This window comes from Hypanus sabinus, chromosome 9 (assembly GCF_030144855.1).
Source record: "Hypanus sabinus isolate sHypSab1 chromosome 9, sHypSab1.hap1, whole genome shotgun sequence".
NCBI lineage: Eukaryota > Metazoa > Chordata > Chondrichthyes > Myliobatiformes > Dasyatidae > Hypanus > Hypanus sabinus.
In genome coordinates this window covers 162,681,435-162,697,623 of record NC_082714.1, presented here as the reverse complement: position 1 = coordinate 162,697,623, position 16,189 = coordinate 162,681,435, and the positions used below count along the sequence as shown (strand labels likewise).

Here is a 16,189-nt window from a genome sequence, read left to right as displayed (position 1 = left end):
AACAAACCCTACCTACATCTGTGACATTTCACGTGCTTGGATCTTTTCAATGATTTCAAGTTCACTGGCCCCCCCATTGTCTTATTTTTACTATAGATGCCCAGTCCCTATACACCTCCATTCCCCACCAGGAAGGCCTCAAAGCTCTCAGTTTCCTACTGGACACCACACCCAACCAGTTCCCCTCCACCACCACTCCTCTCTGTCTGGCAGAACTTGTCCTCACTCTTAATAATTTCTCCATCGGGTCCTCCCACTTCCTTCAAACAAAAGGGTTATCCATGGGCACTTGCATGGGTCTCAGCTACGCCTGCCTATTTGTTGGCTACATGGAACAATCTATGTTCCAAGCCTACACTGGTGACTGTCCTGCACTTTTCCTATGCAACATCAATGACTGCATTGGTGCTGCTTCCTACACCCATGCTGAACTCGTTGCCTTCATCCACTTTGCCTCCAACTTCCACCCTGCCCTCTAATTTATCTGGTCCATTTCTGACACCTCCCTCCCCGTTCTCAATCTTACTGTCTCTATCTCTGGAGACAGCTTATTCACCGATATCTGTTATAAATCCACAGACTCTCACAGCTACCTGGACCATACACAAAGTACACTGCAGATGCTGTGGTCAAATCAATATGTACAATCCGGTGCATCTATTGCAATCTAGTGCATCTGGTGCTCCCGGTGCGGCCTCCCCTACATCGGCGAGACCCGATGCAGATTGGGGGACTGCTTCGTCGAGCACCTCCGCTCCATCTGCCACAACAGACAGGATCTCCCAGTTGCCACCCACTTCAACTCTGCTTCACATTCCCATTCGGATATGTCCATACAGGGCCTCCTCTACTGCCATGATGAGGCCAAATTCAGGTTGGAGGAGCAACACCTCATACACAGTCTGGGTAGTCTTCAGCCCCTTGGTATGAACATCCAATTCTCCAACTTCTGGTAATTCCCTCCCTCTCCCTTCCCCCATCCCACCTTCACTCTGCCTCCTCCTCCAGCTGCATATCACCTCTTTCATGATTGTCTTCTTCTACTACCCATAGTGCTTTCTCCTTACACTACTGCTTCCCCTCCCCCACCCCTTTATCTTTCCTCTGATTGAGTTATTACCTGGCACCTACCAGCCTTCTCCTTTCCACCCTCCCCCCACCTTCTTTATAGGGCCCCTGCTCCCTCCCTCTTCAGTTTGATGAAGGGTCTCGGCTGGAAACGTTGACTACTCGTTTCCACGGATGCTGCCCGACCTGCTGAGTTCCTCCAGTGTGTTTGTACGTGTTTACCTGGACTATATTTTGTCCCACCCTGTTACTTGAGAAAACACCATCCCCCTTTCTCAATTTCTCTGTCTCCACTGCATCTGCTCTCAGGATGAGGCTTTTCATTCTAGAATGAAGATGTCCTCCTTTTTCAAAGAAAGGGGCTTCCCTTCCTCCACCATCAACACTGCCCTCAACCGCATCCCTTCCATTTCATGCACGTCTGCTCTCACCCCATCCTCCCGCTACCCTACCAGGGATAGGGTTCCTCTAGTCCTCACCCTCCACCCCACCAGCCTCCAGGTCTAGCACATAATTCTCCAAATCTTCTGCCACCTCCAAGCACATCTTTCGCTCCAACACCCACAAAATGCTGGTGGAACACAGCAGGCCAGGCAGCATCTACAGGGAGAAGCACTGTCTACGTTTCGGGCCGAGACCCTTCGTCAGGACTAACAGAAAGGAGAGATAGTAAGAGATTTGACAGTAGGAGGGGCAAATGCGAAATGATAGGAGAAGACCGGAGTGAACGGTCACTGTTTGTAGCCCCCCCTCCCCCGGAGCTGGTTCATGAGTCAGCGCACGCTCCCACGCCTCTGACTCTCACGGGCGCGCCCTCCTAAGCGTGCACGCGCACCTGCCCCTCACGGGCGCGTCCTCCAAAGCGCGCGCGCACATGTCTCACGGGCGCGTCCTCCAAAGCGCGCGCGCACCTGTCTCTCGCGGGCGCGCCCTCCAAAGCACGCACGCGCCTCTGACCGCGTGCACGTCCAACCCTGCCCTTCAAAGCGTGTGCGCCCGCGCCTTTACCCCGGAGCGCGCGCCTCCGATACGCCGCGTCCCCGCTCGAGTGCGCACGTTCCCGACATCATGGCCGGCCTGGAGCTGCTTTACCACTCGGTTGCCCGCGACCTGGTGTCTTCGCGGGACCCGCTGATCTGCTTCGTTCACTGGGAGCTCATCCGGGCCGGCTTCAAGTGCCTGGGGACCGGGGACCAGGTGAGACGGAGGCCGAGGCTCTGCAGGCCGGCCTGGGCTCCCGGGGAAACGAAACCGAAAGGGCGGCTTGACTGCCTCAGCCCGACCCCTCTTTCCTTACCCCACATAACGCAGGCTGGGCCGGCAGGGCAAAACGACCCCCCGGGTCCGGAGAGAGCCCCCTTGGTCAGGGGTAACGAGGGGGCAGGAGCCCTGAGCGAGAATGCGGGGTATTGGTACTGGCGGCTGCAGAATACCCAGAGCAAGACTATTACGTTTGTAGAGTTCATTTAATGTCCCCAAATTTGTTGAAAGATTACTCACAATATAAATTGGTTTAAGTACATGGATGGAAGGAGTATCGAGGGCTATTGTCCAGGTGCGGGTCGATGGAGCTAGACAGAATAAGAGTTTAACACGGACGGAAAGGACTTTCTGTGCTGAATCTCTGAGGTACAGTGACAGTCTTGTCTTGCATAACGTCCATACAGATTATACAACACAGGGTAAAACAACAGAATCAGAATAAGGTGTTATGTTTACAGAGAAAGTGCAGGTAGGCAAGATGGATTGTGAGGTCAAGAGACCATTTTATAGTAGGGGACCATTCTGTAGTGTTCATAACAGTGGGATAGATGCTGACCTTATAGTTGTTGATCACCACCATTTGCATTTAGAAGTTTTTCCTAACTTCAATTCCAAAAGGTCTAACTTAAAATTTTTAGACCATGCCCTGTCACCCTAGAATAGTAATGGGGATCAGCTCCCTCCACCTCCCAATGGCGTGCACCTCTGACAACCAAGTCCAGCTCCCGGCCTTCGCATGTGGCTGAGCTACTAACCTTGGGGGAACTGTTTCCAACTGATAGGAGAAGGGGCAAAGGTGGGTTACTGGTGCCTCAAAAGCAGTTACTTCAGGCAGGTGGGTCCTGTCAGCCGTGGTTGGCAGCTCATCTAGGAGAAGGAAAACTGATCTCAAACCTCCGCTGCCTTGCGGTTATACTCACTCATGGGGAAGGCTTCAGGAGTAAATCCCAAGGGGAAAATCTGGAGCTGTAATCCCTAAGGCAGTCCTATGTTGAGGTCAATGCTGACTGGCAACTCCTACGATGTTGCTAGTGTCAAACTTTATTGGTCTGTGCTCGTCTTTTGGATACATCAGTTGGGTGGAGGAGGGGAGCCTGCTACATGCTAACAGCTTGCTCTCCACATCCTACTGCCCTGGCTTGCATACCTAGAGAGCAAGGATGTAACATCCATGGTTGAACTTCATAAGTTGTCATATATTATGTGTACTGATGTGCTTTACACCCTGGTTCAGAGAAACATTGTCTGGTTTCTATATACATTATATGGTTATATACAGGTATATAGTTAAATGACAATAAACTTGACCCCAAGCAGCATAGGCCTAACATCTCAAGCTCCCTGACTAGTAAAAATTGATCTCCCCATCTAACTAATCCAGATGATGTCACCACTAAACCTTCTGAAATTTGGGAATGACACCCCTCAGTTTTGATAGCTTAGCTTGTAATTTTCCCCTTCGAGTTTTAAAATTGTTTTGATAAATTTCCTTTCCCAAGGACAGCATGTTCTGCCTAAGATGGAGTGATCTGCTCTGTTCATGCTGTGCCAAATTGATTCTGATTCTGAGTGATATTTATTGTTGAGTAACAGATACAATTTTCTGATGTTTGGGTGTTTAGTGAAATGCTACAAAAGCACCAGCTATCTGGGTTCAATTCCCACCACCATTTGAAAGCAGTTTGTGTGTTCAGCCCCTAACCTCATGTTTCTTCCCTAAGCTGTAGTTTCCTCCCACGTTCCAATGACGTATAGAGTTAATTGGTCACAAGGGTGGTGTGAGCTCATTGGGCTGGAAAGGCCTGTTACTGTGGCTTAGCTGGAACTAAAATAATTTTGGCAGATTGCAACTAAAGCATTTGCAACATCCTTAGTAACTTTTTTTAAATAACCCCTGTATTCTTAGTCCTCTGTACGTTACTTGAGAAGTGTTTCCAAAACTTTCCATCATGTGTGACTTGCCTACATTTGCTAGTGGTGGAGGCAACAGCACAAGCATTGAGGCAAGGATCCTCCTGACCCAGCTATGCTGGACTGGCCGTGTGATCCACACGGGTGAAACAAGAATCCCCAGGCAGCTGCTCTACAGTGAGCTTGAGCATGGCAGTCGCAATCAGGGCCACCCCCAAAAAAGATACAAAGACAATTTGAAATTGTACATCAAATGGGCAGACCTCCAGCCTCAACAACTTGAGGAGTCCACAGCTGACAGGGCTGCGTGGCGTACCCCAACCAGAAAAGCTGCATCTGACTTTGAGAATGACCGAAATCAGCGCCTTGCAGTAGCCCGAGACCGACGACACAAAGCTGAGTATGCACCTGTTCTAATAACAGCCATTCCATGTCCAACCTGCCACCGCATGTGTGCTTCGGCCTTCGAAGCCACACGCGTATCCACAGGTGACTTCACAATGTTTAGTCTTCCTCAGACCCCGACAGACAACCACCAACCAAGTGGTGGAGAGAATGAAGGTGGTTAATGATGTACCAATTAAGATGGCTACCTTTTTCTAGATAGTGTTAAGCTTCTGAATTTAATTGGCAATGCACTCGTCCAGCAGTTGGAGAATATATCGTCATGGTTTGGACTTGTGCTTTGTAGATGGTGGAACAGTCTTGATTAGTTGGAAGATGGTCATTCAGTATGGGACACCCATCCCAATCACAGTATTTCAAAATTAAAATGAAGCTGCTAGTACTGGAAACCTGAAAACAAGCAGCAGTGTGGAGGTTATAGAGTATTACAGCACAGAAACAGGCCCTTCAGCCAATTCGGTCCATATGATCTGATCTTCTGTTTAGTAGTCCCATCTCCGCGCACCCAAAGACCACATTCCCTCCTAGTCCCCCATATCTATCCAAACTTCTCTTAAAGAGGAACAATAAAACAGAAAACACTGCAGGTCTGGAAGTGTGAAGTAGACGCTGTTAGAAATACTCAGCAGGTCAGGCAGCATCTGTGGAGGGAAACTTTGATTTCCTTTCTATAGATGTTGCCTAACCTGCTGAATTCCTCCAGCATTTTGTGTGCGTTAAAACTGAGATCAGGTTACAAGTGAAGAAGTGCCATCAGGACTGGTTGGCACAACAAATCAACAGGACAGGAATCCTTTATGCTTCTCCCTTCCTACTTATCGCTTTTAAGCTTACATGTGAAAATGTGGGGTGCACCATTTTTCTGAAGAGCTGAGAACAGAATCAACGTTGTGCACTCACACAGCTGAAGTAATGGTGGAAGTCAGGTCATTTTAAGAAATGACAGCATGTTGATGGGCCTTTGTGGCGCAACAAGCCTGCGCCACCCAGTTACACCTTGTGACTAATTGACCTACTAACTCTTGCGTCTTTGGAATGTGGGAGGAAACCGGAGCACCCAGAGGAAACCCACAGTCTGTACAAACTTACAGACAGTGGCAGGAATTGAACCTAGCTCGCAGGCGCTGTGAAGTGCTACAGTAAAGCTACGTTACCATGCCACTCTGGCCTTCACTGATGAAGGAGCTGGAGATGACTGGCCGAAAGGTACTACCATGATGTTCGATAATCACTACTATTTTTCATGTGCTTTAGAATCTACTTAATTCCAATATTTTGACAAAACTACTTAAAGCCGATTCTACTGTCATAGCAGTCACTGGCCGTCCATCCCAAAAAGTCTGTTCCATTCCCTTACTGTTTTTATCCCTGTGGTGGCTAATGCATCACTTCAGTGCAAACTGTAAGATTGGAATGCGATACCCACCGCTGTCTATGAGGAATTTGTATGTTCTGCCCCTGACTGTGTGGATTTCCTCCAGGTGCTCTGGCTTGCTCCTACTTTCTAAAGACACGCGGTTAGGGTTTGTGAGTTTCGGGCATGTTGCGTTGGCTCAGGAAGTTCGGCAACACGTGGGCTACCCAGCACAATCCTCACTGATTTGATCTGACACCAACAATGTTATTTCATTATATGTTTCAATGTACAAATAAAGCTAATCTTTATCTCTATTTAGTTCCTTTCTCAATCTGAAATAGACAGACTATTAAAAGCGCTCTTTAAGTAACTAGGAGGAGAATTAACATCAGTGAAGGCCAGGGTGGCATAGTAGCGTAGCTGTTAGTGTAACACTTAACAGTGCCTGCGAGCTAGGTTCAATTCCTGCCACTGTCTATAAGTTTGGACAGACTGTGGGTTTCCTCCAGGTACTCCAGTTTCCTCCCACATTCCAAATACTTGAGAGTTAGTAGGTCACCTTTTAATGGGAAGATAGTTTGTCTTGTGATGCGATTGATTTTACAGAACTGTATGTGGCAACCCTCCACAGGCCTCAGCTGATGATAAGAAGAAAGAGCTGTTACCCATGGGCTGGAATGCAAGTCAGGAACTGTACACACTGCGTTACCGTTCCGACAACAATCAGACAGGGCTCCTGCTAAAGGCAATGGCTGTAGGTGCCAGTCTGATCATTAATGTTATGGTAAGTGCAGTATATAATTAATCTAGTGTCCAATATTTATTAGAAGTGTGATCTCTGATCAGAAGCTTGAGTTGCCAACATATGGAACTCCATTGGTTAATGTACAGGAGAGGGAAGAGGAAACCATTGCAAAAGATACTTGCACAATCAATGTGATGTTAAGCAGAACTGATCCAATGGAGTTGAAGTTTTGGTGGAGGATGATGTCAAAGTTGCAGAGAAATCAGGAAGGACAAAGGTGAATTGTTGCCATTCTGTGCAGTACTGTTTGTGAATTTAATTATTTATTGAAAAGGTTTAGATTGAGCAGTTAGAGAGCTGAATATGCTTGGAGAATTGTGTTCAGTTGTGATCGCCTCAAAGGAAGGATGTGGAGGCTTTAGGGAGGGTACAGAGGAGATTTACCAGGATGCTCTCTGGATTAGAGCGCAGGTCTTATGAAGATAGATTGATCAAGCTAGGGCTTTTCTCTTTGGAGTGAAGGAGGAGGAGAAGAGGTGACTTGATATAAGGTGTATAAGATGACAAGAGGCATAGATTGATTGGACAGCCAAAGATGTTTTCTCAGAGTGAAATTGGCTAATATAAAGGCTCATGATTGGAGGAAAGCATAGAGGAGATGTCAAAAGTAAGTTCTTTTCACAGAGAGTGGTGGGTGTGCCCAGGATGGTTGTAGAGCAGATACAAATGTGGAGCAGACTCAACAGGCCAAATGGCCTAATTCTGCTCCTTTATCTTATGGTCTTTTAAGAAACTTAGATAGACACGTGGATGGTAGAAGATTGGAGGATTAGATTAATCTCAGAATTGGTTAAAAGGTCAGCACAACATGGTAGGCTGAAGGGCCTGTACTGTTTTATGAGTTGTGGGAGAGCTGAATGTGGATGTGTAAGACAATTTTTTGTACTAAGTATGCTATTTCAATGATGGTTGTTGCTTAGAACTGGAGCTACAAATACTCTCAGTTGTCATTACCAGTTCTGGATTAAGAAGCAATCTGGATGTTATTCTGATTATTTGGTGATAATGGATCAGTAATGGGCATGGGGAACGATCTGAATGGAGAAATTCCTCAAATAGTGGGCTTACCATTATCTGACAGAATTCAGGTTGAAAAGGGGACGAAATAGAAATACGTTTTCAGGAGCATGTAGGCGAGAAGAAGATTAATAGAAAAAGTGAGGGTTCAGTTGAGAGATGGCAGACATTAGGTGTGGCAGCTGAAGGCATAACTGCCTGTGCTAACCTGTTAAAATTCAGGTATGTGCAGGAGTCCAGAATTGTTTTTTGTGACCTAAGGGTGCAGCTGATGAAGTCTATTGAAGAGTGGTCACTAATGTATTCTAGGTATTACTGGAACATGGAGTACTGAGGTATTTAAATATTGAAGAGATCTGTTGCATCCAAGATTCAGTCACACCAAGTGCAAACCAACAAAAGCAAACATGATTTAGTCTATGGCCAAAGCGGTAGGTTTCTAATGATGACAAAGGCTGAATGAAGCTTTAGTTTTGGAGACCTTTGGGTTTTGTAGAGCATATACAGAGCACAAGGATGAATTTGTAATTTCAATTTTTTCTTTTGTTTTTAAAGCCCCGGTGGTCTTGTGTTTTCCTGTCTATTTCCCGGTTCAACTCTTAAGATTCTGGTCCCTTGCACCTGTCTGAATTTTTATCACCCTGTACTAGTCATTCTGCCTTCAGCTAATGTGAGCTAATTCTAGGATAGAATCGTAAATCTCTAAACTTTTCTATTTGTTTTACATTTTTACTTGTTGAAACCTGCTTCATTGAGATTTTGATTGAAGTCACCTTAAGTGGCTCAGTGCCAATGTCTGTCTGATATCCCTCCTAAGTAAACAGGAGGGCTGTGTTATGTTATATGCTGCTACATAAATGCAGGTTATTGTTGTGCCAAAGACCTAATCTGTGAAGAAAGTCAATTGAATGTTTTAATTTCCCTTATTGAGGTACTTATATGTACAAATAAAAGACTTAACCACAGCCACCACTTACTCTTGCCCACACTGCACCAAAATATGGGGATTCTTGATCAGCCTCTACAACCACACGAGGACCAACTAATAGACAACCCCTTAGGAGGACATCATACTTAACTCGAGTGATCTAGTGCTACCTGAATGTGTAGAAGTGGTCAATCCAAACAACAATAAATTAGGATGTTAGTCAAGCTATCCCATAAAAAGAGCAATTAATTTAAAAAAAAGAGTAGGTGCCAGAAAATAGTTTTTCCTGAGAGGAATGACAAATACAGTAACGTATCTGTGGAGCAAGAATGAAAACGGAGCAGTGGTATTTAAACATTTTTCCTGAGATATGTTGGCCATGGTACACATTGTTGGGGAGTGCCAAACCAGGCCTGCCAAGCAGAAATGTGGACTCGACAACAGTGGCTAACATTGAATACTACTCTCTTGTCATTGTTGTTGTGCACATGCATAACAAATACTTGATTTGAAGATTGGCCGAAGTGATAAAGGCAGTTAGATGTATTGAAAAGCTGGATGGATGAATCAGAGTGGACCAAGTGGTCTTTCCCGTCCATCTCTAACTGTCTCTTGATCAATTCTTTCTATTGCTAATTTTTTTCTCGCTTTTCAGAATTGCCAGTCTGAACAGGTTGTAGATTTAACAGTGAATTTAGATGACTATATCAGCTCAGAGCACCTGCAGCAATATGACAGGTAAATATACAAGAAGAGCTTGTTTTTGATGCTAGTACTACACACTATATGAAGTATAACATATAGAATATTAGTGGGTTGAATTGTCAATAAGAACCAGGGTCTCAGTTTTCCTCATAACTTGCTACCCTGAAGTACGGTTATTAGTTTAGATTTTCTATAGTGGGGCAACTAATCTAAAATGTATTACATGTTTATTTATTTATTTAGAGCTGGGGTCCCCAACCTTTTTTATGCCATGGACCTGTACTATTAAATAATGGGCCTGTAGATTTAGTGATACAGCATGAAACAGGTCCTTCTGGCCCAGTGAGCTGCACTGCCCAACACCCTATTTATTTAACCCTGGGCTAATGACAGGACAATTTACAATGACCAATCAACCGATGAACTGGTACGTCTTTGGACTGTGAGGAAACTGAAGTATCTGGCACAAGCCCACATGCTTATGGGAAGAACGTACAAACTTCTTATGGACAGCGTCGGAATTGAACTGTGAACTCCAGTGCTCAAGCTGTAATAGCATCGTGCTAAGTTCCATGCTACTATGGTGACGTGGTAGTGTAACAGTTACAGGGTTCAATTCCTGCTGCTGTCTGTAAAGAGTTTCTTTGCTCTCCCTATGACTGTGACTTTCCTTCAGGTGCTCCAGTTTCCTCCCACTTTCCAAAGATGTACGGGTTAACGATTTAATTGTTCACAAGGGTCTAATCGCCAGTGCGGACTCATTAGGCCGAAAGGTGCTGTATCTGTAAGTATAAAAGTATAAGTGGGGTTTGCAAATCCATTCTAGTTGGTCTGTCAAACTGTTTTAAAAGTGTGAGCACCATCAAACATGCTTTAATCCTCTTTCCACCAACTAGGGTGTCTGATTTCAGTGACCGATTTTTTTTTTGATCTTCAGTACATTTTAGCTGGAATCTGATGAACATCAAAACACCTGCAGAAGCAGGAAATCTGCATTTAGAAAGAAAACCTAAAAACTGGACCTCCCAGCACATCTGAAAGCATCTGTGGAAACAGAAACTGAATTAATGTTTTAGATTGAGGGCCCTTCGTTGAGTCCTGATGAAGGGCCTCGACTCAAAGTGCCAACTGTTCATTCCTCTCCATAGATGCTGCCTGCCCTGCTGAGTTGCTCCAATATTGTCTCTTATTGTCTGTGTGTGTGTGTGTGTGTGTGTGTGTTGCTTTGGATGTCCTGCAGCTGCAGAATCCCTAGTGTTTATCCTTTATTGTATTTTCATTTTCTCTCTCCTAGCTCTGTCAAAATATCTTTGGTCTAAAATGTTAACACTTTTTCTTGCAAATGCCTCTTGAATATTTCCAGTACTTGGTTTATTATTCTGAAGAAATTAGCTTTTATAAAATGTTTGCACTTAGTTCTGCATTGCAAGGACTAACTAAAACCCAGGAGATGGGCTTCTCTGGCAAGGTGTAACTTGGGGGATTTCACAGTTTCTGAGGAAGGCAGGAAGGGAAAGCTGTACAATCAGCAAATCTTCACACCTATTCTATGTAACTAATTAGCCAAGTCATTCAGTGCGGTTGTGTGTGAAAATAATTCCACTCCCAGTGCAGACTTCTTCACACTGACCCCACATTTATGGCTCAGATTGCCCAACTGGCCAAGAATGCTGCTTTTTTTTCTGGAAGGATCAATATTGACTGGCATTCATTCAGCAAAAGGGTAATAAATTTTTTAGATATTTAGAGATACAACACAGAAAAGGCCCTTCTGGCCCAACAAGACACGCTGCCAGCAACCCAACAATTTAACACTAGTCTAATCACAGGACAATTTCCAGTGATCAATTAATCTAGCAACCAGTACAGCTTTGGACTGTAGAAGGGAACTGAAGCACTCAGAGGAAACCCATGTGGATCCCAGGGAGAATGTCCAAACTCCTTACAGATAGAGCTGGAATTGAACTCTGAACTTAGGAAGTCCCTAAGCTTTAATAGTATCTTTTTAACTGCCATGCTACCATGGTGCCCATGTGATTTGACTTTGTTCCGGCCTGCAGCAGAAGAACAAGTTCAGATAACTGCCTGTCCTTTCTTTAGTTCAGATTACAGCTTTCATGCTATCCAGGAATAAACAGATTTCTTCACAGTCAATATGGTAAGACTCTTGGCACTGTGGAGGATCAGAGGGATCTTACGGTCCGAGTCCAGAGGACATTCAAAGCTGCTGCACAGGTTGACTGTGGTTAAGAAGGCATACTGTGCATTGGCCTTCATCAATCATAGGATTGAGTTTAGATGCCAAGAGGTATTGTTGCAGTTATATAGGACCCTGGTCAGACCCCACTTGGAGTACTGTGCTCAGTTCTGGTTGCCTCACTACAGATGTGGAAACCATAGAAAGGGTGCAGGGGTGATTTACAAGGATGTTGTCTGGATTGGGGAGCATGCCTTGTGAAAATAGGTTGAGTGAACTCGTCCTTTTTTCCTTGGAGCGATGGAGGATGAGAGGGCACAGTTTTAAGGTGCTCAGAAGTAGGTACAGAGGAGATGTCGGGTAAGTTTTTTTACGCAGGGAGTGGTGAGTGTGTGGAATGGGCTCCTGGCAACAGTGGTGGAGGCAGATATGATAGGGTCTTTTAGGAGAATTCTGGACAGGTAAATAGAAAAATAGAGGGCTATGGGTAACCCTAGGTAATTTCTAAGGTAAGGACATGTTCGGCACAGCTTTGTTGGCCAAAGGACCTGTATTGTGTGGTAGGTTTTCAATGTTTCTATGTGGTGTAATTGTGATTGCTATTTTAATATGGGAAACATGCCAATAAAACGAAAGAAAATCACGCCATTGTGACACGCAAAAACCAAACTGCTGGAGGAACTCTGGGTCAGGCAGCATTAATGGAGAGAAATGGGTAGTCAACATTTTGGGCATAGTGCTATTGATATTTATGCAAATTTGATTCCATATTTATAGTTTAACCTCTAACTTTATGTTTTATATAATTACTTATTCTTTTAATTGTTGAAGGTTGTTTTTTGTTGCGTGTTGTGCCAATACACAGTGGCAAATTCCTAATACATTTAAATGTATATGGTGAATAAGGTTGATGCTTGATCACACTCTTTACTGCTTTAAAAGGATGCTACATAACAAGTTAAACTCAATGAAGGACTGTTCTTTGAGTTCTACACTTCTGTATCCTCTCTCACTTATACCTCATCCCAAATAGCACTCCCTGAGTTGCAAGTCCAGACTGTAGGCCAAGGTGTCTTGACTAAAACCCAGTCCTGTGCTCATTCTGGTAATTGGGACAGGAATAGGAAGCAGTTCTCATCCTTCCCTAGTGCATTAGTTTCTTCCTCCTTCTGCCCTTTACCTCTTCCTCAGCTTTTCACTAGATTCTCACTTAATCCATCCTACCTTCCACACCCACCTACTTTCGCCTTCACCGGATCTCAACTATCGCTTGCCAGCTTGTGCTCCTTTCCTCCCCCGCCTTATTCTGCCTTCTTCCCTTTTCCTTTCAAATCCTGATAAATGTTCTTGGCCCGAAACGTTGACTGTTTATTCCTCTCCATAGATGCTGTCTGACCTGCTGAGTCCCTGCAGCATTTTGTCTGTGATAAAATCCATTGTGATGCCAGTACAGCCCAACTGGCCAGTAAAATTTGAGATCCACCTGATCAACATGAAGTTACATTTTCATTTTCACTCCTCACAACCGGGTTTTTCTGAAAACCCTGGGGAATAGACAAATGAAAGATATTGAAAAGTTTTTTTTCTCCTAAGTTAATTAAAAGGGGTGGCATGGTAGCATAGCAATTAGTGCAACATTTTTTAAAGTACCAGCAACACAGGGGGCACAAAATGCTTCTGGCATTTGGTGTCCCCTGGCTCCCCCACTTCTTCCACACCAACACTAAGGAAAGTTACTCGCCTCTGGTTCCCCACCTCCTTCCCTTTCTTTGGTCCAATCTCCTCTCCTGTCTGATTCTTTCTTCACCCCTTTACCTCTTCCACCTATCAGCTTGCACATCATTCCCTTCTTCTCCTCCCACCCACCTACCCTGTCACCTTCTTATTTTGGCTTCTTCCCCCTTCCTTTTCGATCCTGGTGAAAGGTCTTGATCTGAAATGTCAACTGTTTATTCCACTCCATAGGTAGTGCCTGTCCTGCTCAGCTCATTCAGCATTTTGTGTATGTTACACAGAATTGGTCCCTTTCCTCTTGATAAAACAGAAATGCTTAGCAAGAGTGTTAATATTTTAAAGTGGTAAGATAGTCTTAAAGGTTGTTACAAAGGCATATTCAATATTTAGCATTATAAACAGGCACTGAATACAAAAGCAAGGGAGTTATGCTAAGCCTTGATAAGGTGGTAGACCATTGTTTGCACTTGGAATTGTGGTGAGCAAAATTAAACCCTTTATCTAAGAAAGGATGTGCTGGCATTGGAGAGGGTCTAGAGAAGGTTTATGAAAATGATCCCATGAATGAAGGGGTTAACGTATAAGAAGCGTTTGATGATGCTAGGCATGTACTTGCTGGAGTTTAGAAGAATGAGAGGGGATCTCATTGAAACCTAATAAATTTTCAAAGGCCTAGATAGAGTGGCCATAGAGAGGATGTTTCCTATAGTAGGAGAGTCGAGGACCAGAGGGCACAATCTCAAAACAGAGGGACGTTCCTTTAGAACAGAGATGAGGAATTTCTTTAGCCAGAGGGTGGCGAATCTGTGGAATTCATTGTCACAGGCACTGTGGAAGCCAAGTCATTGGGTATATCTAAAGCAGAGGTTGATAGTTTCTTGATTAGTAAGGTGCTCAGAAGTTACAGGGAGGAGGGTTTGAAAAGTATAATAAATGGGTTGAATGGCCTACTTCTGCTTCTATGTCCTAAATCAACCAAGATGGAATGGCAGAGCAGACTTGATGGGCTGAATGGCTGATTCTGCTCCTGTGCCTTATAGTATAATATACGTTTAAAATGAGTTGCTTTGATTTGTAATGTGCTTGTGAAAGAGCAATGAAAGCAAATTCTGGAGGGAATTAGACAAATACCTTAGGGGAAAAGAGGAAGGAACAGAAATTTATTTGGATGATAGCACCAAACAGTGGTCTGAAGTACCATGCTGTTGTCATTATTGTAATAGGACGTTAATTTTTGTTGAAATTCTAATATAAGCATTTTCTGACCATTCCTCCAGAGTTTTCAAAAATAAGGACGAGTTACGGCACCTTGTTGAATCCACGATCATTTCACCTTTACTTGGGCCGAAACAGAGGACGGCAGGAGGGTCCCAGAGAGAAAAGAAGTCAGTCCAGCCTGCTTCAAGTGCTGAACAGCACAGAAACACCAGCCCACTCTACATCCCTCCTCGTGTCCCAGAGAGGCAATCTCCTTGGTGAGTGACAAGCTCATGACTGTATTTAAAAGGTGCCTGTCTTTGATTTAACCCTTTTACCTGACAAAGTGAGATTGTGAGAAACTTCAGTACACTTCACTGAGTTTTGTCATGATCACAATACATCTTACAGACAACTAGATATCTTTTTATTCATCTATCTATATTGTTGAGATACAGTAAAGAACAGGCCCTCCAAGGCGTGCTGCCCAGCAATAACCTGAGCCTAATCACGGGACAATTTACAATAACTAATTAACCTACCAACCGGTATGTCTTTGGACTGTGGAGACTAAAGTGGAGCATGTAGTGGAAACCCATGCAGTCACGGGGAGAATGTATAAACTCTTTCCAGGCAGCAGCAGGAAATGAACCCGGGTCACTGGTACTGTAAAGCGTTGTGCTAACCACTGCACTATAATATCTTTGAAGTGCAGTCTCTGTTGTAATGTACATTTGTCCTTGAGGAACAAATCTCTTACACATCTTCAGATTGTGCAGTGAGATCTTTTCTTCCATTTAAAAGGCAAACATGGTCTTGGATTAAAATACAATTAGATAAAGAAAGGAAATGCATTCATATAGTGTCTTTTGTATGAAGCCCACTGAGTTGTGGCTTCCACCAGGACCTGCTCCCTCCAAGAGAGAATGATAAAAATAAGACTCCTGCACAGTGATGGTTGTCGATCGTGTCCACCAATGGCAGGAAATCTATATGGGAGAGTTTTTAAAGTGGAAAACCTGTTCCACTGGGCTAGTTCCACTCTCAACCTTGGAGGTCCAGGTCCAGTAAGCGTCGCAAAATGGGGTCTTCCTTGACTGCAGTGTATGACCATGTCATGTCCTTTGGTTGCCACAAAGTGTTGCAGAGCTGCCTCCCTGGCCGTTGGATGGCACTGTAGATCTCATCCACCTAGTCCACTGGAGCTGAGTTTGCATGGTAGGACTGATTACCCTCACCTGGTTTAATCTGCCTGTCTCATGATGTGGCTGCTGTCTCATGCAAACAGTTTATTGGAGCCACAAATGAGAACTGAGTGTCCAGTGGGACCAGAGGTGAGTGCACTGCACCAGAATGGGCACATCAAGCCCTTTCACCAGAGGTGTGTTATCTTTCCTTGGAAACCCCACACACCCAGGAAGCAATACTTAGTTAATGACGATATGGTGCGTCGCATGGATCGGTGCTGGGTCCGTTGTTTATCATCTTTGCTAATGATTTAGATGATGTAGTAAACTAGGTCAGCAAATTTGCAGATGACATCAAGATTGAGGTCGTAGTGGTCAGTGAGAAAGGCTATTGTTGCCTGCAGTGGGATTTGGT

General features: G+C 44.4%; 1 protein-coding gene across 1 annotated transcript in view; it reads left to right on the top strand.

Annotated features, from left to right (window-relative positions):
• Positions 1 to 2,031: 2,031 nt before the first annotated feature.
• psmf1 (proteasome inhibitor subunit 1) overlaps positions 2,032 to 16,189 on the top strand; it is a 63,803-nt gene continuing 49,645 nt past the window's right edge. The window contains exons 1-4 of the mRNA XM_059981010.1: positions 2,032 to 2,265; positions 6,636 to 6,788; positions 9,410 to 9,492; positions 14,668 to 14,865. Of these exons, the coding sequence (XP_059836993.1) occupies positions 2,137 to 2,265; positions 6,636 to 6,788; positions 9,410 to 9,492; positions 14,668 to 14,865 (563 nt within the window). The 5' untranslated portion in view covers positions 2,032 to 2,136. The remainder of the gene's footprint in view (positions 2,266 to 6,635; positions 6,789 to 9,409; positions 9,493 to 14,667; positions 14,866 to 16,189) is intronic.